The sequence below is a fragment of the Triticum dicoccoides genome, chromosome 5B (assembly GCF_002162155.2).
Source record: "Triticum dicoccoides isolate Atlit2015 ecotype Zavitan chromosome 5B, WEW_v2.0, whole genome shotgun sequence".
In the NCBI taxonomy this organism is placed as follows: Eukaryota; Viridiplantae; Streptophyta; class Magnoliopsida; order Poales; family Poaceae; genus Triticum; species Triticum dicoccoides.
The window spans coordinates 473,070,109-473,093,618 of record NC_041389.1 but is presented as its reverse complement, the minus strand read 5'-3'; the positions used below and the strand labels follow the sequence as shown (position 1 = coordinate 473,093,618).

At 46.9% G+C, this 23,510-nt stretch overlaps 2 protein-coding genes across 2 annotated transcripts; one reads left to right on the top strand and one right to left on the bottom strand.

Annotated features, from left to right (window-relative positions):
* The first annotated feature begins 4,461 nt into the window (after nucleotides 1-4,461).
* LOC119310913 (pumilio homolog 5-like) lies at nucleotides 4,462-12,121 on the top strand. Its single transcript, XM_037586533.1, has 10 exons — nucleotides 4,462-4,642; nucleotides 5,757-6,381; nucleotides 7,106-8,493; nucleotides 8,594-8,735; nucleotides 8,889-8,996; nucleotides 10,211-10,423; nucleotides 10,502-10,606; nucleotides 10,856-11,050; nucleotides 11,453-11,627; nucleotides 11,767-12,121. Exons 2-10 carry the CDS (start codon nucleotides 5,761-5,763, stop codon nucleotides 11,799-11,801), a joined length of 2,982 nt encoding a protein of 993 aa, XP_037442430.1. The 5' UTR covers nucleotides 4,462-4,642; nucleotides 5,757-5,760; the 3' UTR covers nucleotides 11,802-12,121.
* A 1,145-nt stretch (nucleotides 12,122-13,266) lies between these two features.
* LOC119310912 (probable mitochondrial adenine nucleotide transporter BTL1) lies at nucleotides 13,267-17,104 on the bottom strand. The gene is made up of 5 exons (XM_037586532.1): nucleotides 16,774-17,104; nucleotides 15,594-15,688; nucleotides 14,409-14,742; nucleotides 14,022-14,259; nucleotides 13,267-13,852 (listed from the first exon to the last, which is right to left on the bottom strand). The coding sequence occupies exons 1-5, from the start codon at nucleotides 17,005-17,007 to the stop codon at nucleotides 13,596-13,598; spliced, it is 1,158 nt and encodes a 385-aa protein (XP_037442429.1). The 5' UTR covers nucleotides 17,008-17,104; the 3' UTR covers nucleotides 13,267-13,595.
* Between the last annotated feature and the right edge of the window lie 6,406 nt (nucleotides 17,105-23,510).

Sequence of the window (23,510 nt, the reverse complement as noted above, 5' to 3'; positions counted from 1 at the left end):
GGTTGGAGGAAGAGGGGGCGGCCACCAAGGAGGGAAAGACTCTCCTTGGGACACCATCCATGGGGGGAGGAGTAGGAGTCCTCCCCAAGTCCAGTTCGACCCCTCTATAAGGCAAGAGGGGCGCCACTTCCTTATGGGCCCTTGTGGCCCACAATTCCCTCCACATCTTGTCTTTTAAGGCCCATTGATATTTAAATTAAATATAAAATGTTATAAATACTTCTAGGCCATTATATATATTTTTAACATCTCCAGAATTTTTTTCCACCTATATATAATATATCGGTAGTACCCGGTATTACCCAATATTCATCGAAACCCTTCCGATGACCCCGAATCGCTTCCATATCCTCTTGGAACTATTCCAAATATTCATGAAACAATTCCACAAATATATTCTTATGACTACCATCCTACTAACACTCGTCTAGATCGTGATTGCCTTAAGCTTGTGACCCCATAGGTTCGGTAATAATCACAGACATGAACGAAACCGTTCGTTCAATTACCGATAGCGGGACCATGGATGTCCATATTGGTCCATGTGAGTACACGAATGATATTCGAGTGAACCTTTGGTTATTATGTGATGTTACCTTTGCTTCACGATACTTCACAAAACCCAAGATGTGTCGTTATCCTCCTAAGTCATCATTATGTTCATTATACCAAAATCCTTGTTCCGATTTTGTTCTTCTTTCTCGTTATTGCATTCGACATCCCCGTGACGAAGTCACTTCTGTCTGGCTAGACTATGGTTGATGCCATCACACCGAGAGGGTCCTAAGAATATCTCTCCATCGTCGGAGGAGCAAATCCCACTCTTGAGCTATCCAGCCACTTGTCAAACTTTCCGATGAACCCGTAAGTTGTCATTATGATCATCGTGTTACAAGTGACGTTTGAGCAACCCCAAAGCCCATCATACGGTAAGAAGTGACCACAATACTCTCATGGTCTAAGTAGAAATATCACACATTAACACTCTGTGTTATTACAACTGCATACATATGATATTAACTCAATTTATATCAAACAAGATTGGATCGATTCAATATGACCGTTTTGTTGGGGAACGTAGCATGCAATTTCAAAAAAAATCATACGCTCACGCAAGATCTATCTAGGAGATGCACAACAACGAGAGGGGGAGAGTGTGTCTACGTACCCTCGTAGACCAAAAGCGGAAGCGATTGACAACATGGTTGATGTAGTCAAACTTCTTCTTGTTCTGACCGATCAAGCACCGAACGTACGACACCTCCGAGTTCTGCACGCGTTCAGCTCGATGACGTCCCTCGAACTCTTGATCCAGCAAAGTGTCGAGGAAATAGATGAGTTTTGTCAGCACGACGGTGCGGTGACGGTGATGGTGAAGTGATCCGCACTGGGCTTCGCCTAAGCACTACGAGAATATGCCGGAGGGTGTAATCTGTGGAGGGAGGCGCCGCACACAGCTAACAGATGTTGTTGTTCTATGTTCTAGGCGCCCCCTTCCCCACACACATATATATATAGGTTGGAGGGAGGGAGGAGCAGCCCTAGGGGCGCCCCAAGTAGGGGGGATCCTACTTGGGCTCATGCCCTAGGCCGGCACCCCCTTTCCTTCTTTTGGCGATGAGGGGAAGGAAGGAGGAGGTGGCGCCCCCCTTTTCCTTTCGCCCACCAAGGGGGAAAGGCAGGAGGAGGTGGCGCCCCTCCTTTCCTTCCTTTAGGGTCTGCGGCCAGGGAAAGGGGTGCACCAGCCCCTTGTGGGCTGATCTGGCCTTCCCTTGGCCCATTAAGCCCATATCTTTGCCGGGGTTGCCCGAAACTCCTTTCCGGTGACCCGATATGTACCCGGTACCCTCTGGAACACTTCAGGTGACCCGATATGAGCATCCAGGTTCCTCTATTGGTTATTGATCGGAGATGTGTCTCAATCATGTCTACATAGTTCTCGAACCTGTAGGGTCCGCACACTTAACATTCGATGATGATTTGTATTATGAGTTATGTGTTTTGGTGACCGAAGTTTGTTCCGGGTCCCGGATGAGATCACAGACATGACGAGGAGTCTCAAAATGGTCGAGAGGTAAAAATTGATATATTGGAAGGTTACATTCGGACACCGGAATGGTTTCGGGGAGTTTCGGATAAGTTTCGGAGTACCCGGAGGTTATCGGACCCCCCCGGAAAGTAATGGGCCAACATGGGCCTTAGTGGAGAAGTGAGGGACGTCCATAGGAGGTGGCGCATGCCCCCTTGCCAATCCGAATTGGACAAGGGGTGGGGGCGGCGCCCCCCTTTCCCTTTCCTACTCCCTCTCTCTTTCCCCCTTTGCTACTCCTGAAAAAAGGAAAAAAGGTGTGTGTGTGGGGGGGGAGGGGGGCGAATCCTACTAGGAGTGGAGTCCTAGTAGGACTCCCTCCCATGGTGCACCCCTCCTGGCCGCCGGCCTCCTCCCTCTCCTTTATGTATGGGGGCAGGGGGGCACCGCAAAGACACAACATTGTCTTAGCCGCGTGCGGTGCCCCCCTCCACCGTTTACTCCTCTGATAGTATCATTGCAGTGCTTAGGCGAAGCCCTGCGTAGATCACATCACCAACACCATCATCACGCCGTCGTACTGACGAAACTCTCCCTCGACCCTCTGCTGGATCAAGAGTTCGAGGGACGTCATCGAGCTGAAGGTGTGCTGAACTCGGAGGTGCCGTACGTTCGGTACTAGATCGGTTGGATCGTGAAGACGTTCGACTACATCAACCGCGTTAACCTAACGCTTCCGCTTTTGGTCTACGAGGGTACGTGAACACACTCTTCCCCTCTCGTTGCTATGCATCTCCTAGATAGATCTTGCGTGATCGTAGGAATTTTTTTGAAATTACATGCTACGTTCCCCAACAGGGACTGCGCCTGATCGTCTACTCAATATAAGCAATTGCAAGAGCTCCTTGTTATATAAATTAATATTAATATAAATGCCTACTAAGACTTCTGCATTTATCATCCTTTTGGATCTTATGTAATCCCCTAAGGCTATCCTGTGCATTTAACTATCGGTTTTGCTGCTTAGAGTGTTGTGTGGTATGCTTTTGAACAACCATGATAAAAGAGATATATTCTCACTCTTCCACTACTTGGCTTGCACTCGGCCTTTACGCCATTGGCGTAACGGGTCATCTAGTGACATGAAACAATAAAAAATAAAAGAACGTCGGAGACGTATCACCTAGACGTCGGAATCTACAAGATCTTCACCAAGCTCTTCTCTCCGTTGCATCTTTGGTAAAGATCATATCTAAACTCTTTGCACCTTCGTAGTGATATTGTTCTTTGTAGTGTTTTCTACCATGTTTCCCAAAACAGGGGTGTCCCTGATACATGGGGTGATGCCCCCCGACCCTAAGCAATGCTAGTGGTTCTTGTCATCGCTTAGGAACAATGGCCAATTTTGATGTAGATTCCCTCCGCGTCGCCTCCGTCGATCGTTGTTACCCTCTATCACCCCCAACGCATCCCGCCCCTCGACAAGAGAGAAGGGAAGGGATTCATCTAGAGTTAGAATGGGACAAAAGGCGAAAATGGATTACCCGGGGGAAGAGGACAAACACGGGGCGATGCCATGGGTAGAGCCGTGGGGGTATTTGGGTTTACAAATGTACACTCATTATTTTTGCAAGAACTTTGGCTATTCAAGCAGAATGCACATATATGCATCAAATATATTTTAAACTCAGTAAATTGCGATTAATAAGGAAATATGCACGCCCATTATCTGTGCTGGCTCCAGCATCGAGCACAACTGTCAAAAAGGGAAAGCTGTCACGCACCAACAAAACGACATCCCCGTGATGCCCCCCTGCTCATCACACCGCATTCGCGCAGCCACTCAAAGCCCACGGGAACACCCCCTGCACATCGCATCCGCGCAACCACTCAAAGCCCACGGGAACGCCCCCCTTTGGTCCCAGCGTCACGCCAAATTCGGGCGTCCACTCGGAGCCCACATGAACGCGCCACCACCGGCACCACGTCGCATCCGCACGGCCGCTCGGAGCCCATGAGAATGCGGGTCCCCCACATCACGCCGCATCCACGCGACCACCGAAGCCCACGAAAATGCATCCCCCACCCCGCGCGCACGTGGTGGTCCCCCGCGCCGCATCACATCTGTGCTGCTCGGAGGCCAGGGTGTCACCACTGGGATGAGAGTGAGGGAGAGGGGAGGAGGGGCCTTCCCCGGGTACGCGTAGCTGAGCTGGCCCTAACCTGAGCACGGGCAGGCGGATCCTGCCGTCGCCTAGGAACAACGGCCAATCACCCCCACCGTGCAAAACAGAGACGCGGCGTGGGCCCGGCGCATCGCGGCCGCACATCGCGCCCCCGCACGAACATCGGGGCAGACCGCCAGGGGCAGCCGCGGGATTTCGGCGCTAATTCCGCGGCCCGAGGGTTTAAGGAGCCCCTTCTCCCCTCTGCCTCCGCGCCAGCACCAACACAAAGCCTGGGGAAACAGAAAGCAGAGGAAGGGAAAGCAGACGCGGCGAGGACGGACGGGGCGGCTGCCGTGAGGAGACCGAGGAGGCAGGGGAGGGACGCAGCGGGCGCTCCTCCTAGGGTTCCGGCCGCCGGTCGCCGGTCGCCTCTGGGGCAAGCGAGGTCTGTGACTCTCTTTACTTTCCCCGACCCAATTGTACGGCGTCCGGGTGGCGGGAAGCCGGGAACGCGACGCGTCCGCGTTTCGCCATTGCCTCGCCGGCCGAGTTCTTGAAGGGGGCGGTCGCCGTGCTGGCCGCCGTGGCGCTGTAGAGACTAGTTCGGGAGAGGCGCTGTTTTTTTTTTCCTTCTTTGCGTCTGTAATATCGTTCGTGGACTACTATTTTTGGCGAAGGTGGGCCGGTGGGTTCGCCCCTGGTTTCTGGAACCGGGAGCGCGTTTCCGTGCGAGGCGAGCGCTTGATCAGGTGGCGAATTTACCACCCGTGGCCGTTTTTGCGCCATTTTCTACGATGATTTGTGCTCTGCGGCTTCGTACGGACCCTGTCTCCCTAGGATGGCAACTCTCCGCCGAACGTGTTCTTTTTCCCTGTGTGCTTTCCCTCGGTGGTGTTGGAAACTTCCGGGTGCATCACATAGGTAGCGTAGTAGTAGATTTTTAATAAAATTCTACAGTTTTGTTAACAATGGTGACTATATGCATAATTTTTTCACAAAGAACAAGAAGTTACTGTTGCGTTGGACTATAAACTGTGTGATAAAGGGCTGTCATTTATTTATTTATTTTGAAATTTCTTTTTACCGGTCACCTGCATTTTTCAAAAAAATGCAGTCCACTGCTGAACTCACACCGGCGAACTGCGAGGCATAGCCAGAGTGAGGGGACCTCGCTGGAGTTAGTGATTAGATTGGCGGTGGCAGGGGTGTTTGGCGCCGGGGGTAGGGGTTGGTTAGGTTAAACCCTTGATCCAGCGATGGCGGTGGCGATGGCCGCAGCACATGGTAAGCCGGAGGCAGCAGCACAATGGATGCAGGTTGGATTGAGGAGGCAAGCAGAAGAAGATCTGAGCAATGAAAAAAGAAGATCCAACGTGTTGAACAGTGGACAGTGGTTTTAAAAAACACCCGCCATAGTTATAAGAAGTTCCCTTTATTTATTTATTTATTTATTCATACTTTGCATGATTTTTTTCTCATGCAGCATGCACTTGCTTACACCCCTAAATAACAGAATTTTATTGTGAATTCAGCACTGAACGGTCACATTTGTTGTTCAGAAAAATGGTCGCAGGGAGTGCCCTGCCGTTAATTGGAGGTACGGGAGATGCGGACTGGCAACCAAGCAAGGACCTGGGTTCATATGACCTTTTGCCAGCAAGTCTTTCAGGAAAAGAGCTGGCATTTGACAGGAACAGTGGTGCTATTCATGGAAGCTGGAGGGATGCTGCCCCTGGTCGCAGTGGGAGTGCACCTCCTAGCATGGAGGGGTCTTTGGCTGAACTTGATCACCTCATAGGCAAGCACAGTGGGAACACATTGAGGAAGTTGAGCTCTGGAGCTGTCAGTTCAGAGTCTGAGCTATGCTCTGATCCGGCATACTTAAAATATTATGGCTGCAAGGTGAATTTGAACCCAAGGCTTCCTGCACCGCTTGTCTCAAGAGAGAGCAGAAGGTTGATGAACCGGTCTAGCAAAGCTGGAGAATGGAGGCCATTATATGATCACAGCAGTAGTGGCAGGTCCTTGACTCATCGTTCTAATCTATCAACGCACAAGGAGGAGCCTGAGGATGACAGTTCATCAAAGTTAGATTCAAGCTCGGCAGAGGATGCTGGATGTCATACTGACCAAAGCACATCTAGCATAGGGTGTCACAGCTCAAAACTTGTAGGCTTAATGCAGGTAAATTGTCCATGTATTAACTCCTTAAGCATTTCTAGGTCTGCTGCATTTGTTCCATATATAAATTAACCAAACTTATGATTTCTTATTCCCAAAATACTTCATTCAACATCCATCAAGGTTTTTCTTGAACACCTTGATTAAACTACATGTCATTTTGCATCCATCAAGTATTAATTTCCACCTGCACAATTTTAAGGCATTATGTCTTCACAATGAACAAGAAATGGAGCTTTTGGTGGGGGTAAACATCCAACTAATGATTAACCAGTGTAACAAGATACTAATTCACCTGCAGTTTACACCATCCTTTTCCAATCTTGAGTTAGAACTGTAGCAGCTGGGCTTTTCGGTAAAAGGATAACTAAACATCCCAAGTTCCCTAAAAGCATATCTTATGTCATATTGGAGATTTAAAACTTCGGCTTTGTTTTGAAATAGCAACTGTAGATCCAGAATGCTTAGTATGACTGATGTTTTCCTGTTACCTATCTGCCAAAAAAAACATATTTATGATTCGTAAAAGATGTTGGAAGTGGAAGTTCTTAGTAGTTACTTGTAAATCATGTTCTATAATCATGGTTAAGGGCTTGTTTTTTTCTAATTAATGAGAAACTTAGTGTGCGTGAGCACACTTGTTTGATGATTGACAGTGTATGTATTGTTGATTGACACTTTGGATACCTCATTTTGAACTAGTACTGATGGTTTGCTTATTATTTAGGAAAACTTTCCTCGGAGCACTGATTTATACAATAATTCTTCTGGTCCTTCAAATACCAATTCTGGTGATGAAGAATCTGTCTGTTGCATCAGCTCATCAATGAATTCCCCACATGATATTGTCAAGTCATCAGATTTGAATGGATTTCCAATAGATACCCCTCAACGGCCATGTGGACCTATTGGGAGTCCAGTGAAAAATACACTTAGTAGCAACAGTCTCGCAGCTTCATCTCCTTCGACTTCATCCAGTTCTGTGAATAATATCATGGGTGCTTCTCAGCAGGGAAATCCGAGTACTGAAATTAAGTCTGGTGGTGCAGTGTGTGCCATACTTAATGGTGTGGACTCCAGTATGAAAAACCTGAATATTAATCTGGATACCCAGAGTAGTGCACATGTTAGGCAACAGCGGCAGAACAATGTCTTATTGCAGAATAGCTCATCACACTGTGATCGTACTCAAATGATTCCCCAAGGCATCAATCTTCCTCAAGTTCCGTTTGTGAATAACTTCTCTCATGCTCATATGAATCTATATTCTGGTGACATTCAGTTGATGTCCCAGCATGGAATGCCCACACCATTTTATACACAGAGTCCGTATTATCAGAATTCACAGTTACCTGGTGTCTTGATGCCCCCATATGGAATTGATGGCCATGGATTGCCTAGTTCATTCTTGCCACCTTTTATGACTAACTTTGCTCCTCAGCTTCCTGTCATGACACCTTCTGATACTCCTCTTACTCCGACCTTTAGTGGTAGACTAGCTGGTTTTCCTTCAACAGGAAATATTGCTGTAGGAGCTGAATTTTCGAACCCATTTAAGATTTATGAGCAACCTGGGGTGACTATGCCGCCATCTGTACCTGATCTTAGCCTCATTCATTATTTCCAGCAACCATCTATGTATCACTGTGGTCTTGGAAATCCATATGATACGGTGAGGCCAAGTAGTAATTTTGTAGGTAACTTTACTGCTCCTTTTGGTTCAGAAAAAGTTGTGCCAGGAATCATGCACCAGTCAGGACAGAAAGTTCAGTTTCCAAATACTGGAGCTTGTAGCTCCTCCACAACCAGAAAACAAGGAAGTTATGTTGGAAATCATCCTGGCACCTCACCTTACATCAGTATACCAATGCCATATCCTACAACTCCAGTGTCTCATGGCCAACATTCATCAGGAACATATCCTTGTGACAGGAGAAATGGTGTACCGGGATTCCAGTCCCCATCAAAAACTACGGGCACTAGTCATGGGATTCAAGGGCAGCGAGCGGGGGAGAAATCAGATCCCAATCCACACTGTTCTGTTGGTGAAGTTAGGTCCAACAAAGCCCACATGGTTGAGTTATCTGACATCAAAGGCCATATAGCGGAATACAGGTCAGTTGTGGAGTTAATTGTCTCCTTTGTTGTCCGCCAGATGTGTATAATCAAATGAAAAGTTTTGAGGCTTTAATTGCTTGTATGTTCTTGATCACAGCTCTGACCAAAATGGCAGTCGATTCATTCAGCAGAAGCTGGAGAATGGCAACACTGAAGACAAGGCCTTGGTGTTTGCTGAAATCCTTCCTCATGCTTCATCGTTGATGACTGATGTATTTGGAAATTATGTGATCCAAAAGGTATGCTACTCTTTTTGTATACGTTATTTCTGGTCAAGTGTTTATGCAAGGCATGACACATTAACACTTGTATGATTGTACCTTCTCTGTAAGGCATATTACACACTTGTACCTTGTTACCAGCAGTAATTGTGAATTGTTTATTCCTTGCAGATGTTTGAACATGGGGACTCTGAGCAGAGAAGAGACCTTGCCAAAAAGCTTGCTGGTCATGTGTTAACTTTGAGCCTTCAGATATATGGTTGCCGAGTATTTCAGAAGGTAATTTGACTGCTTTTGCGGAATATGTATTTATTGCAGCATAATGATTTAGATTCTAGGGTTAATTGGATTTATGCCACCACTACTTTCACGAGTTGGCAAAATGCCATTACAATTCTACCATCCTCCTCTATATGCCATTATGTTAAATTTGAGACACAAGTACCCTTGTCTTCCTACTTTCACCCTCCCCTCATCTCCTACCAAACTGACCTGCCATTAACTCTGGCGAGCATGGGGCCGTGCGAAAAATACCTTCCAGCACCTACCATGCATAGTATATGGGGCCGCGCGATTTCGTAGACAGCGCCGGATGGGTTGTGCAACCGCTGCAGCCGTCTCCCACGAGAATGCTGCCCGGTCGTCATGTATGCACAATTTTTACATAATGGCATATAGAGGAGGATGGAAGAGTTGTATTGACATTTTTCCAATGTGCAGAATTGTAATGAAAATTTTCCAACTCGTGAAAGTTGTAGCCAGTTATCTATTGATGAATCATGTCACCCCAACATGTTGTTGAATACTAGCATATTAGCACGGCTTGTTAGATTGTTTCTCCCATTTATGTTGAGAAAACTTTGTGCAGTAAGTGATCTTCATCAAGTCATAGGACTATTTTAACTTGAATATCATATGCCACTTTTTTGTATTGTGCATGGTAATCAGGATGCAATTTTTGTTCCTGGCTGGCTAGTTATAGTTGATCAGTATATGTTGAAGGTGAAACACGATCAAACTTTATTAAGAAACAAAAGTTCGTGATGCCATGTGCTTGTTGATAACTAGCGTGGATGTTAGCTAACGTCCTGCAAAACTCACTCTGCTTTGGATCATTTGTTTTTTTAACGGATATAGTGAAAGCTTCTCATCCCTGAATTGAGTGATTACAGATAAAACCCGTAGAGCTATAAGGCTGGAGACTGCATGCCAAAGATTGTAGAATTATCTTAGATTTTATCAGTAGCCAATGCCGGGTTGTATGTATTTGTGTTGTATCAGCGCTGAGTTGAGTAATTACAGATAAAAATCGTAGAGCTAAAAAGCTGAGGGCCACAAGCCAAACATTTGTAGAGGTATCTTAGATTTTATCAGTAGCCAATGCCAGGTTGTATGTTCTTGTGTTGTATTATTTCTCATGAATTAGTGCGAGTTCTCAATATTTGCTCTCACTGTTGGATTTTTGTTTGCCTTCTTTACTGTTAATATCTCAGGCCCTTGAAGCAATTGAGCTTGATCAAAAAATAGAACTTGTTCGTGAGCTTGATGGACATGTTCTAGAATGTGTTCGCGACCAAAATGGGAATCATGTTATACAGAAGTGTGTTGAGTGTGTCCCTGTGGAGCATATTGGCTTTGTGGTGTCGGCTTTTCAGGGACAGGTTGCCAGCCTAGCCATGCATCCATATGGTTGTCGTGTTATTCAGGTAAATTGATAATGGTAGTTTATATTAAATCTTGCATCATTTGTGTGTGTTCAACTTCTCCTTTTGTCGGTTTGGCAGAGAATCCTCGAGCATTGCAGCAATGGTTCAGATGGTTTAATAGATGAAATCTTGCAGTCAACTTGCATCTTGGCACAAGATCAGTATGGAAACTATGTCACACAGGTGAATTTTCTTTGCAGTCTATACTGTAATATCGTTTACACAGATGTCTGGACAGAAAATAATTCAATGGAGGATATGGTCTAGCTGACGAACTAAGATATTTGGTCCTTTTCTGATCCCTTTGTATTTGGTAGTAGTGTGTTAATCTACGCAAAGATCTGTTCCCACGTGAGCCAGTATAATCACTGATGTTGAGTCCAGCGAACATACAGTACGTATTACTTCTGTTATAACACTGCTCTTTTGCAGCATGTTTTGGAGAAAGGAAAAGCGCATGAAAGGAGCCAAATCATCAGTAAATTGGCTAGGCAGGTCGTGCCCATGAGCCAAAACAAATTTGCATCCAATGTCATAGAGAAGTGTTTCCAACATGGGGATGTAGCAGAGCGGGATCTTTTGATCAAGAAGATTCTGGAACAGACTGAGGGAAATAATTATTTGCTGGTACGTACGATGAATGTTGGCTTTCTATGTTTTCATGGTTAAATAGCTGACGATGTAGTTTTGGCAAATGCCTAAACTCCGGGTAAAAGAGCAAGCAGACACCTTCCATGTAAAAACATCAACAGGCAGTATGAGTTAAGGAATCTAGACGTAAAACATAAATTAGTGATTCATAGAGAAATCAGAAATGGTTCTCTCGATCTCTTCAGATACTGTGTGGCCGTACTCTTGACTGTCACTGCTTGGCAGTAGTATCAGTAATTCTGTTCCCTTCTGTTCTAACAGAGAAGTAATCATGTTCACTTGTATGCTGATTTCTATGTTTAAGTAGTTATAGGCTACAGTTTTGCTCACTCAATTTAACCCAGGATTGACATGCAATGTCATGATGCTTGTTTGTAGGTGATGATGAAGGACCAGTTTGCTAATTATGTGGTTCAGAAGATACTTGAAACATGCAATGGACAACAGAGGGATGCTCTTGTCAGTCGTATGAAGGGTCACTTGCAAGCGCTGAGGAAGTACACCTTCGGCAAACATATCGCCAGCCGAATCGAGCAGTTCCCTGGTGACGACGGTGCGTTCCCCCTGTCCAACTCTTGTCGATCACACTACCATTCTTATACTATGAAATGATTTGGCAACTTCTACTGAGGTTTCTCTTGGCCTGTGTTTCTAACTGCATTTAACTTGTTTGCCGCATCCGACGTTTTCAGGTGCTGCGCCGCCGGGCTCCCAGAAGAAAGCCTGAGCCGAAGACTACCCGGATCCTTCACGGAAAGTGTGCCGGCCATCGCTGGTCGACCCTGTCAGTGGAGAATGCGGGAAAAAAAACAAAGGAAGCCGTGCTTTTCAGTGGTCTGAACATAACTGACTCCAGATCGTACAGATAGTCGTTGTCGCCCGTGTCTGGGTGTAGTTATGCTAGGATGATTGAGTGATGGTGATCGTGTCGTGTGGCTGCTCATAGAGATTTTCCAGAATGGTGGTGTGGTAGAGTATACATGTCTAGACCTGCTTGGTGATGTGATTTGCTGACCCTGCGTTTGCAAGCGTTTGCTCGGTGTTTCAGTTTTCCAGTTTTTGCGCTGTCGGTTGCTGTAGGTTTTACCTTCGCTGATCCTATTCTCCTGTGCTCGCCAAGCACCTCCCTGCGTGCAGATGTGAGGCAGGAGCCACCTGGCGTTTGAAAGGACGGAAGTGCTAAGGCCTTGTACAATGGAAGGTGTTTAGAGAGGTGTTTAGAAAAATAAACCGGATTTTTTGAAGCACCGACGCCTATTTTTACAGAAGAGATGCTTAGTTAAGCGCCTATCCTGTACAAATAAGCGCCGGTGCTTAGGAAAAGTCTGGTTTATTTCTCAAAGCACCTCCCCTAAGCACCTCCCATTGTACAAGGCTGTCAAACTTGGTAAAAAATCATCTCGCCTTCCTCCCCTAACCCTAGGCGGTTAGGGCAAACCCTAGACTTCACTGGCAAGCCCATGGATTTGTCTACCCTCCGCCTACCGTTCCGTTGGCTGGTGGTGGAGAGGGGGATCCTGATGCCTTCACTCCGGTGGCTGGTGGCAGGGAGGGGGATCCTGGTACCTTCGCTCCGGTTAGCAGTTCAGGTTAGGGTTTTTTAGTCCTCGCAGGTGTGGCGTTGTGGATGGTAGCGCTTCTTCGAGTTTGTCTTCTAGGCTCCGATTCTTCTCGAGTTTGTCTGTCTGAACGTAGTCGACACGTAGATTTTGCCGTCTCCTTAGGCTGTCATTGACAAGCGGCACGTCAACAGCTCGTTCTGGCGACAATAGTGGTCCTTCAATGGTGTTAAATTCTTTATTATGACTGAAATGCTTTGTATTTGTGGTGAACTTTATAATAGATTTGATCCTTTTCGTAAAAAAAAAGGTAATTAAGAGAAGAGAGAAGTTTGATGACCAAGGAAGAAATGATACTAGGAGAGTGTACCTAGAGGAAAACACAATTTACAGTCGACAACTAATTAAAAGAAACAACAAGATAAACACCTATCTACAGTGGATAGTTTACAGCGTAAGCGCCTATGCAGTGGATAGTTTAGTCGTCAGATCCTTTTTATTATACGGTTAGCACCACAATCTGAGCTAAGCACCTACGCATTAGGAGAGGCCTTACGCTGCCGGCTGATAATACAAGGTAGAATACTGACGGCTCACACCAGAATGTACAAGGCAGAATACTGACGACGATGATAGGAGAAATGGAGCGCACGGAAACATGCCCTCGTTTCAATCTGTAATCAACCATCCTGAAAATGGTTAATGAATAGTACCATGCGCAACCATGCATTCCAAGTTAGCAAAGGAGCAGCAAACACAAATGCTTCCACTCCCAATCGCACCGGCGCGTCCCTCCTATCTAACCGTTCGGCACAGGCAGAGGTGGGGGATTCGAAAACTGGGAAAGGATCAGAACCCCCCACACAACATTATTCTACCACAGCAACGCCTAGCACTGTTTGTTTGTTCAGTAACTCATCATCCTCGGCCCAGTCGCCTAAGGGCTGTTTCATCATCGTCGGCTAGTCGAGGTGCTTGTCCTTCTCGGCCAGGAGGATGTCCTTCCACGCCTCGTAGAACATCCAGGTGATGCCCGAATTCGGCATCACCTTGAGGCAGCTCGCCCCCCACCCGCGGTAGATCCCCAGGAGGCCCTCCTCCCGGATCACTTCTGACAGGGCCGCCACCATGTTGGGCGGGCACTTCCCCTGCAGGGCTCCTACCATGAGCCGCTTCCTCGCCACCTCCAGGGGGAAGCTGATCGTGCTCGCCGTCAGACCTGCATGCAACCAACAAGGAAAAATGTGATGCCTGTTTACTACCCTCGGGTTCCAAGTCATTGTTTGGGCAGCAGTTGAAATTCCACTTCTGTGGATTCATAGTGGATTTTAAGATATTTCAGTTGGTAACCGAATGAAGCTAGTTGCAGGCAGTGTTGAACCCTTTACCTGTCAGAGCTCCGATAATGAGTAGCTCAGGACGGCTCAAGGATTTCTTCTTATGTAGGCGGCAGTATGAGGTCTTGATTGTGTCGTACATAAAGTAGTAGCATGTGCTGTAAGGAAGCATGCCAATTAGTGTCGGGAAGAGGCCAGAATAGAGACCTCTGATACCTTCAGTTCGATATATCTTGCTGAAGGCAATGCTAATGCTAGGATAAGTCACTCGATCCACGGTCAGGCGATCCTGCCATAGAACATAAACAATATGATACAAGTAGAGTGTGATGGAACAACTGAATATGACACAAGTAGAGTGTGATGGAACAACTGAATATATGACTGGAAAAATAGTTTTAAGTTTTGGCTTCAACATTGAATCAGTTCAGCAATTACCTTAATTACTTCAAGAGGATGGCACATCAATGTACCAGCAATTCCAGCAGCCGCACCAGCAATAGCAACTGGAGATAACAAGTGGAGTGGAATATCGATTTTCATCTTACCAAGCTGTAGCTTTGGGCATCCATCCTCTTTCCATTTCTCTTGTGCTGACTTCATGCCCCTTTTGACATACTCAAATGTTCCAAGCTCAATTGCTTGAGTGGGAATAATGCGGATCATGTTGATTGTATTACCCACCCAAAGCCCTCTCCACCCATTTTGTTCCATGATCTCCACAAAACTACCACCGATATGTCTGGACCCTACGCCTACAACCATTCTTGTCCTGAAATAAATGAATACCGTGATATTATGCGACCATTCCTTCATTTTGATCTATACATAACATTATATGACTATAGAACTCCACCAAGACACGTGAGCAAATTAGCATTCAACTTCAATATATAATGTGTCACATATTTCAACTCTCAACTTTCAACACCCAACAGCTCAGCTGAAATAAATTTTCACAAATATCTCAGAAAAGCAGGCACAGGATACTACCAAGAATACCGCGTCTCTAGCATTTAGAGATTAATTTGGATATGCACTGTATAAAGTAACATGTTTATACATGAGAATGTGATTATTATATTCTCGCAAGTAGAAGTTCTACACTTTTAGATTTAATGGAGGCTGAGAGTTAAGAGTAATACAGTGAGAAATTGTGTAGAAAAACATAAGTTTGAAGTCCAATAGCCAACTCAGCAGCCTTGTAGTTCTGTAGCATATCAGTAAGATGGTGTCCTGGAACTTAACTTGTCTGCAAAGGTTGTTCCATGTTATCTTTGAGTTTAGAGATTTAGTACTCAGTTTCGAGTCAACTTTCTCAACTTGGTTACCGGATCAACTATAGTTCACGACACCCAAGTTCTTTAGTGAAGAACTTGAAAGAAAGAGAAAACACGAGTGTAAAAGAAATATCAGCTAAGGCCAGTTAGCTGGAGCTCTGATTTCTGGAATCACATCTGAACTCCCAAGTGTGTGCATCAGCCCCAGATCAGAAAGTAAGTTAAAAACCAAGCTTACACCATCAAGGATCAATACGTCAGGTGTAAAAATCACACCGGAGTACCAGACTTCATGATGAGTAAATAAATGAAACTGCGCGAGTAAAGATGGTTAGATGGTTACCTGATAGTCTCAAGGGGAGCAAGAACAGCTTTGGACATAGCACCAGCTAACGCCCCACTGGCAAATTCTCTAATCTCTCTACTTCTAAAAAATGCCTGCAGCCGATTGGAAAAAAGAACATGTCAAGACAATCACTCACAAATCCATGTCCAGTTACACATTTCAGTTTGGTGGTTGGAACAACTAAATGCAAATATTACATGTGCACACCTCCAGATACATAAATCTATACCATGGAAAATTACAAGCGCCGAAAGGTAAATGTTGTTCCATATATTTGCCTTTGTTCAAACCTAGAGAATATTCGTAAATCGTAACACAACCAAAAATCTTTTCTCAAGTTACCTAAGCGTATAAAACTAGTTGACTCATTGTAATGTTAAAATAAAATTGAAATTTGAAATGATAGTGCGTGGGGCTTTCATATTCTCTTCCGCCTTTTGAACCTAGCTCATTCTTTCCTCTTGCAGGCTCTCATTCTCCACAGACTAGATGCAAAAGGGGCAAATGTTCTCAGCTTTTAAGTTCTGAATATTATTTTCCAATTGTAGCCTGTCCCGGGCCTACAAATCAGTACCAAAAGTCATGCAGTAATTTATGCTAATTGATACTCCATACGGGCGTGACAGCCGACAGGATTCGTGCGCATTGATTGGTTTAATCAATATATGGTCCTAACAATAGTAACATGCATCCACAGAAAAGCAACAAAGAGTCGCAAAAAAAGTAAGCTAAGAAAGCTTTTGTTCATGCACGAGTCAAAGGAAGAGATGAATAATGACAAATACTGAGATTAGACATGGTTCCTGGGTGCATTGGTGGGATAGGAAACAAACAACTCTGAAACGAATCTGCAAATTGTATTTAAACGGAGAAGCAGATTCAGTAGCTACTTTCGCCGTCAGGGCAGAATATCCTCCTGTAAAATATCCTCAGCAGATATTTTTGCACAGTTCATGCGCTCCGCTCTGCGCCAAACAGGTCAGAATTCAAACGAGATTTGGTATCGTTGCGTCTGCGGCCCTGACTAAACCGAAGCAAGCGAGCGCATCCGTCCAGTGGGGGGAACCGCTCGCCATCCGCCCGTTTAACCAGATGGGAACATCCAGCAGGCTGCGAACAGCAGCGGCAGCCTAATAGACTCTGGGATGGGAGGGAGGGAGGGGCGGGGCATGCTTACCCTGACGGCCTCCCCGACGTCCGGCAGGCCGGCGCCGATGACCTTGGCGGCGTCGAGGCCGTCGTCCTTGGGCAGCGCCATGACGAGGAGCTCCTTGTATCCGCCGCCGCCGCCGGCGGCGGCCCCTTTGGCCCCGACCCCCACCCCGACCCCGGCGCCGGCGAAGCCGACGCTGGCGAGGGACAGGTTCCCGCCGCCGCCGCCGCTCCCGCTGGGCGCGTCCTGGAAGCCCATGGCGATGGCGGCGCGTGCAGCCGTGCCTCCGGGTCAGTCGGGGAGGGGGGGTGGGAGGTTAATAATATCCCGGAGGGGAGGGGGGCGGCCGCGAAAAGGTGTCGGCTCGCTCGGCGCTCGCGGGGCCCGGGAGCGTGGCGCGGTGTCTGAAATATGGGGGCGCGCGCCCCAGCCCTGGCCGTGGGCTGGGCGTCCGTTTTCGGTCTCGGTTGAATCGGTTGTGACTTCGGGTAATTCGGATGCGCTCGGGGTCTTCGTCAGAGAGGAGGCGGCCAGGGTCAGGGCCAGGCACTCGTGTCGCGGGGCGGTGAGAGGCACCGAGGCAGAAAGCGGCGGCTAGGAGGCAGAGGCAGGAGGGAATCGGGCTCCAGCGATAGGGACGTAGGGTTTCGGGGTGGCCATTGGTTTGCTTGCTGGGCCGCCGAAAAGGGAGGACCGGCCAGTGAGCCACGCCGAACGAACTCGGGCCCTCTTTAAACTGAACAGGATTCTTCGAGAAAAAAAACTAAGGAGTGCCTTTTTTTCTGAAAATTGGTCCGATATATGATATAGAGTTTTTTTCTTCAAAAGCAAAAATTTCATTAATCAACCACAACCATTCGGCCAACTCCACCGCACGACCCAAACGGACGTCCGGTTTGGCCGAATTTTGTCCCTTTGGGGCGGCAATGGGTTCGTTCATGTCCGCTCTTGTCCGTTGGGTCATGCGTGCGTCCATCGCGCGGCCGCATCCCAAGTCATGTCCGCGTTGGACGTGATTAAAAAAACAGAAAAACGTAAATAAAATGACCAAAATAAATAAATAAACACAGTTAAAAAAACATAAAACATTAGTTAGGGGTCACGATCACAAAACGGCCCAGTTTAACAGTTCACTTAACGGCCCAGTGCCATAATTAACATAAAAACAAAATTAAAAAAAGGTGCCCGCGCGCTCCTGCCGCGCCCGTCGATGTCGTGGCCGTGGCCGTCTTCAGTGGCCTCCGGTGTCGTCGTCGTCGCTGAAGAGGTCGACGTAGGCCGGCGGCGTCCAGAGGTGGGACGACGGCGCGTGGTACACGGGGGCGAGCTGGAAGGCCGGAGGTGCATGCACCACCTCCTCCCGTGGCGAGGTCTCCCGCTCCGTTGACTGCGGCGGCGTGGGGCACCAGTTCACGCCCCCACGGTGTCGGCCATCTCCGGAGCCGTGCACGACCAGCTCCAGTGCTGGCCCACCAGATTCGGATGAAACGCGACCACCGGCGCGTCCTCCATCGGCTCCTCCACCGCCACCATATCCAGCTCGGGGATGGCGACGTCGCCGGCCGTAGAGAGGGCCATCGTCTCCTCGAGGCCCGGCCATTGGCGCTCATCATGCGTGTTCATGGAGTCCTCCATGACACGTTGCATGAGCCGGGCCTCCTCCTCCGCTGTCATGCGAGGAGGTGGAGGTGGTGACGAAGACAGGGAAGGCGACGGAGTGGGCGTGAGGCAGCGCACCTGCGTACACCCGCGCACCTCCCGACGTGGCCGCCGCGGCCCCGACACTGTGCCGGCGAAGTAGGACGCGCGCCGCGTGTCGTGCTCGTTCTGGAGCCAGGTGTCCCAGAGGCCGGAATCGGGGGCGCACCTATCGTCGAAGTAGAGGTCGTCGGGGAGGAGGCGGCGGCGCGCACGGCCGCTCGTCGGCACCAGCGGGATCGGGACCCGGTCGGCAGAGAGGTGTCAATTGTTGGGGAGGTGGACGTCGCTCCACGGGACCGGCGTCCTCGTCTCCCAGTAGCATCGGCACACATCGGCGCTGAGGTACTACCAGTCGCGCCTGCCGGCGGGCCTAGGGGCGATGGTGAAGGCGGCTGGCGCGAGGGCTCGATGGGAGGTGCGCGGCGGTGACGCGGGCAGTGACGCAGGCTCCTCCTTCTTCATGGAGCCGCGGCGGCGTCTCGGGGAGGAGTCGGCTGTTGGGGATCGTTGCAGAAATTAAAAAAATTCTACGTGTCACCAAGATCAATCTATGGAGAGACTAGCAACGAGATAGAGGGGAGTGCATCTTCATACCCTTGAAGATTGTGATGCGGAAGCGTTACAAGAACGCGGGTGAGGGAGTCATACTCGCGGTGATTCAAATTGCGGAAGATCCGATCTAACGCCGAACGGACGGCGCCTCCGCGTTCAATACACGTACAGCCCGGGGACGTCTCCTCCTTCTTGATCCAACAAGGGGAGAGGAGAAGTTGAGGGAGAGCTCCGGCAGCACGACGGCATGGTGGTGGAGCTTGCAGTTCTCCGGCAAGGCTTCGCCAAGCACTACTGAGGAGGAGGTGGAGTTGGAGAGGGGGAGGGCTGCGCCAGGGGCAAGGGTGAAGCTCTCATGCGCCTCCCCACTATATATAGGGGTGGAGGGGGCTGGTTTCTTGCCCTCCAAGTCCATTGGGGCGTTGGCAAAGGTGGGAGGAAAGAAATCCCATCATTTCCTTCCCCACCGATTGTTATCCCCCCTTTTTAGGGATCTTGATCTTATCCCTTCGGGATATGATCTTACTCCTTCTAAGGGGGGATCTTGGTGCGCCTTGACCAGGGGTGTGGGGCCTTTCCCCCACTACCCACGTTCATGTGGGTCCCCCCATGCTGGTGGGCCCCACTCCGGAACCTTCTAGAACCTTCCCGGTACAATACCGAAAAATCTCGAACATTTTCCGGTGGCCAAAATAGGACTTCCCATATATAAATCTTTACCTCCGGACCATTCTGGAACTCCTCGTGACGTCCGGGATCTCATCTGGGACTCTGAAAAACATTCGGTAACTGCACATTAATTCGCATAACAACTCTAGCGTCATTGAACCTTAAGTGTGTAGACCCTACAGGTTCGGGAATCATGCGGACATGAGCGAGATAGCTCTCTGGCCAATAACTAACAGCGGGATCTGGATACCCATGTTGGCTCCCACATGTTCCACGATGATCTCATCGGATGAACCACAATGTCAAGGATTCAAGCAATCCCGTATAAAATTCCCTTTGTCAATCGGTACGTTACTTGCCCGAGATTTGATCGTCGGTATCCCAATACCTCGTTCAACCTCGTTACCGGCAAGTCACTTTACTCGTTCCGTAATGCATGATCCCGTGACTAACTACTTAGTCACATTGAGCTCATTATGATGATGCATTACCGAGTGGGCCCAGAGATACCTCTCCGTCACACGGAGTGACAAATCCCAGTCTCGATTCATGCCAACCCAACAGACACTTTCGGGGATACCCGTAGTGCACCTTTATAGCCACCCAGTTATGTTGTGACGTTTGGCACACCCAAAGCATTCCTACGGTATCCGGGAGTTGCACAATCTCATGGTTTAAGGAAATGATACTTTACATTAGAAAAGGTTTTAGCAAACGAACTACACGATCTTGTGCTATACTTAGGATCGGGTCTTGTCCATCACATCATTCTCCTAATGATGTGATCCCATTACCAATGACATCCAATGTCCATGGTCAGGAAACCATAACCATCTATTGATCTACGAGCTAGTCAACTAGAGGCTCACTAGGGACATGTTGTGGTCTATGTATTCACACATGTATTACGGTTTCCAGTTAATACAATTATAGCATGAACAATAGACAATTATCATGAACAAGGAAATATAATAATAACCATTTTATTATTGCCTCTAAGGCATATTTCCAATAGTCTCCCACTTGCACTAGAGTCAATAATCTAGTTCACATCACTATGTGATTGTAATGAATCCAACACCCATTGGGTTTGATCATATCTCGCTTGTGAGAGAGGTTATTAGTCAATGGGTCTGAATCTTTCGGATCTGTGTGTGATTTACAAATCTCTATGTCATCTCCTAGATGCAGCTACCACGCGCTATTTGAACTATTCCAAATAACTACTCTACTATACGAATCCGGTCTACAACTCAGAGTCATCCAAATTAGTGTCAAAGTTTGCATCGGCGTAACCCTTTACGACGAACTCTTTTACCACCTCCATAATCGAGAAAATTCCTTAGTCCGCTAGTTACTAAGGATATCCTTGATCGCTGCCGTGTGATCCATTCCTGGATCACACTTGTACCCCTTGACTGACTCATGGCAAGGCACACTTTAGGTGCGGTACACAACATAGCATACTGTGGAGCCTACGTCTAAAGCATAGGGGATGACATTCGTCCTTTCTCTCTCTTCTGCCATGGTCAGGTCTTGAGTCTTACTCAATACTCACACCTTATAACACAGCCAAGAACTCCTTCTTTGCCGATCTATTTTGAACTCCTTCAAAATCTTGTCACGGTGCGTACTCATTTGAAGGTACTATCAAGCGATTTTGATCTATCCTTATAGATCTTGATGCTCAATATTCAAGTAACTTAATCCAGGTTTTCCATTGAAAAACACTTTTCAAATAACCCTATATGCTTTCAAGAAATTCTACATCATTTCCGATCAACAATATGTCAACAACATATACTCATCAGAAATGCTATAGTGCTCCCATTCACTTCTTTGGAAATACAAGTTTCTCATAATCTTTGTATAAACCCAAAATCTTTGATCATCTCATGAAAGCATATATTCCAACTCCGAGATGCTTACTCCAGTCCTTAGAAGGATTGCTTGAGCTTTGCATACTTGTTAGCATCTTTTAGGATTGACAAACCTTCTGGTTGTATCACATACAACCTTTCCTCAAGAAAATCATTGAGGAAACAATGTTTTGACATCCTATCTGCAAGATTTCATAAATAATGCAAGAACTGCTAATATAATTTCAACAGACTCTTAGATCGCTACGAGTGAGAAAGTCTCATCGTAGTCAACTCCTTGAACTTGTCAGAAAACATCTTAGTGACAAGTCGAGCTTTCTTAATTGTGACACTTACCATCATTGTCCGTCTCCCCTTTTAAAATCCATCTATACCCAACAACCTTATGACCATCAAGTAGTTCTTCCAAAGTCTACACTTTGTTTTATACATGGATCCTCTCTTGGATTTTATGGCCTCGAGCCATTTGTCGGAATCCGGTCCCACCATCGCTTCTCCACAGCTCGTAGGTTCATTGTTGTCTAGCAACATGACCTCCAAGACAGGATTACCGTACCACTCCGAAGCAGTATGCGTCCTTGTCGACCTACGAGGTTTGGTAGTGACTTGATCCGAAGTTTCATGATCACTATCATCAGCTTCCACTTCAACTGGTGTAGGCACCACAGGAACAACTTCCTGTGCCCTGCTACAGATTGGTTGAAGTGATGGTTCAATAACCTCATCAAGTCTCCACCATCCTCCCACTCAATTCTTTCAAGAGAAACTTTTCCTCGGGAAAGGACCCGTTTCTAGAAACAATTACTTTTGCTTCCGGATCTGAAATAAGAGGTATACCCAACTCTTTCGGGTGTCCTATGAAGATGCATTTATCCGCTTTGGGTTTGAGCTTATCAGGCTAAAACTTTTCCACATAACCTTCATAGCCCCAAACTTTTAAGAAATGACAGCTTAGGTTTCTCTAAACCATAGTTCATATGTTGTCATCTCAACAGAATTACGTGGTGCCCTATTTGAAGTGAATGTGGTTGTCTCTAATGCCTAACCCATAAACGATAATGGTAATTTGATAAGAGACATCATGGTATGCACCATATCCAATAGGGTGCAGCTATGATGTTCGGACACACCATCACACTATGGTGTTCCAGGTGGTATTAGTTGTGAAACAATTTTCACAATGTCTTAATTGTATACCAAACTCATAACTCAGATACTCATCTCTATGATCATATCATAGACATTTTATCCTCTTGTCACGACGATCTTCAACTTCACTTTGAAATTACTTGAACCTTTCAATAATTCAGACATGTGTTTCATCAAGTAAATATACTCAGCATCTACTCAAAGCATCTGTGAAGTAAGAACATAACAATATCCACTGCGTGCCTCAGCACTCATTGGACTGCACACCAAATAACAATTATTTAGGTTTAACAGCAATCCCGATGGTAGAGGGAGCGTGCGATGTTTGATAACATCAACCTTGGAAATACTTCCAACACATATCGTCACCTCGCCTTCAGCTAGTCTCCGTTTATTCCGTAGCCTTTTATTTTGAGTTACTAACACTCAGCAACCGAACCGGTATCTATTACCCTGGTGCTACTAGGAGTACTAGTAAAATACACATTAATATAATGTATATCCAATATACTTCTGTCGACCTTGCCAGCCTTCTCATCTACCAAGTATCTAGGGTAGTTCTGCTTCAGTGACCGTTCCCCTCATTACAGAAGCACTTAGTCTCGGGTTTGGGTTCAAACTTTGGGTTTCTTCACTAGAGCAGCAACTGATTTGCCGTTTCATGAAGTATCCTTTCTTGCCCTTGCCCTTCTTGAAACTAGTGGTTTCACTAACCATCAACAATTGATGCTCCTTCTTGATTTCTACTTTCGTGGTGTCAAACATCGTGAATAGCTCAAGGATCATCATATCTATCCCTGATATGTTATA

Excerpts from the sequence above, each read along its gene's own strand:
- LOC119310913 (XM_037586533.1), top strand. The coding sequence starts at position 5,761 with ATGGTCGCAGGGAGTGCCCTGCCGTTAATTGGAGGTACGGGAGATGCG. Across the intron at positions 11,051-11,452 it reads AGGGAAATAATTATTTGCTG|GTGATGATGAAGGACCAGTT; the intron begins GTACGTACGATG and ends GCTTGTTTGTAG. Across the intron at positions 11,628-11,766 it reads GCAGTTCCCTGGTGACGACG|GTGCTGCGCCGCCGGGCTCC; the intron begins GTGCGTTCCCCC and ends CGACGTTTTCAG.
- LOC119310912 (XM_037586532.1), bottom strand. The coding sequence starts at position 17,007 with ATGGGCTTCCAGGACGCGCCCAGCGGGAGCGGCGGCGGCGGCGGGAAC. Across the intron at positions 15,689-16,773 it reads ACGTCGGGGAGGCCGTCAGG|GCATTTTTTAGAAGTAGAGA; the intron begins GTAAGCATGCCC and ends AATCGGCTGCAG. Across the intron at positions 14,743-15,593 it reads GCTCCCCTTGAGACTATCAG|GACAAGAATGGTTGTAGGCG; the intron begins GTAACCATCTAA and ends CATTTATTTCAG.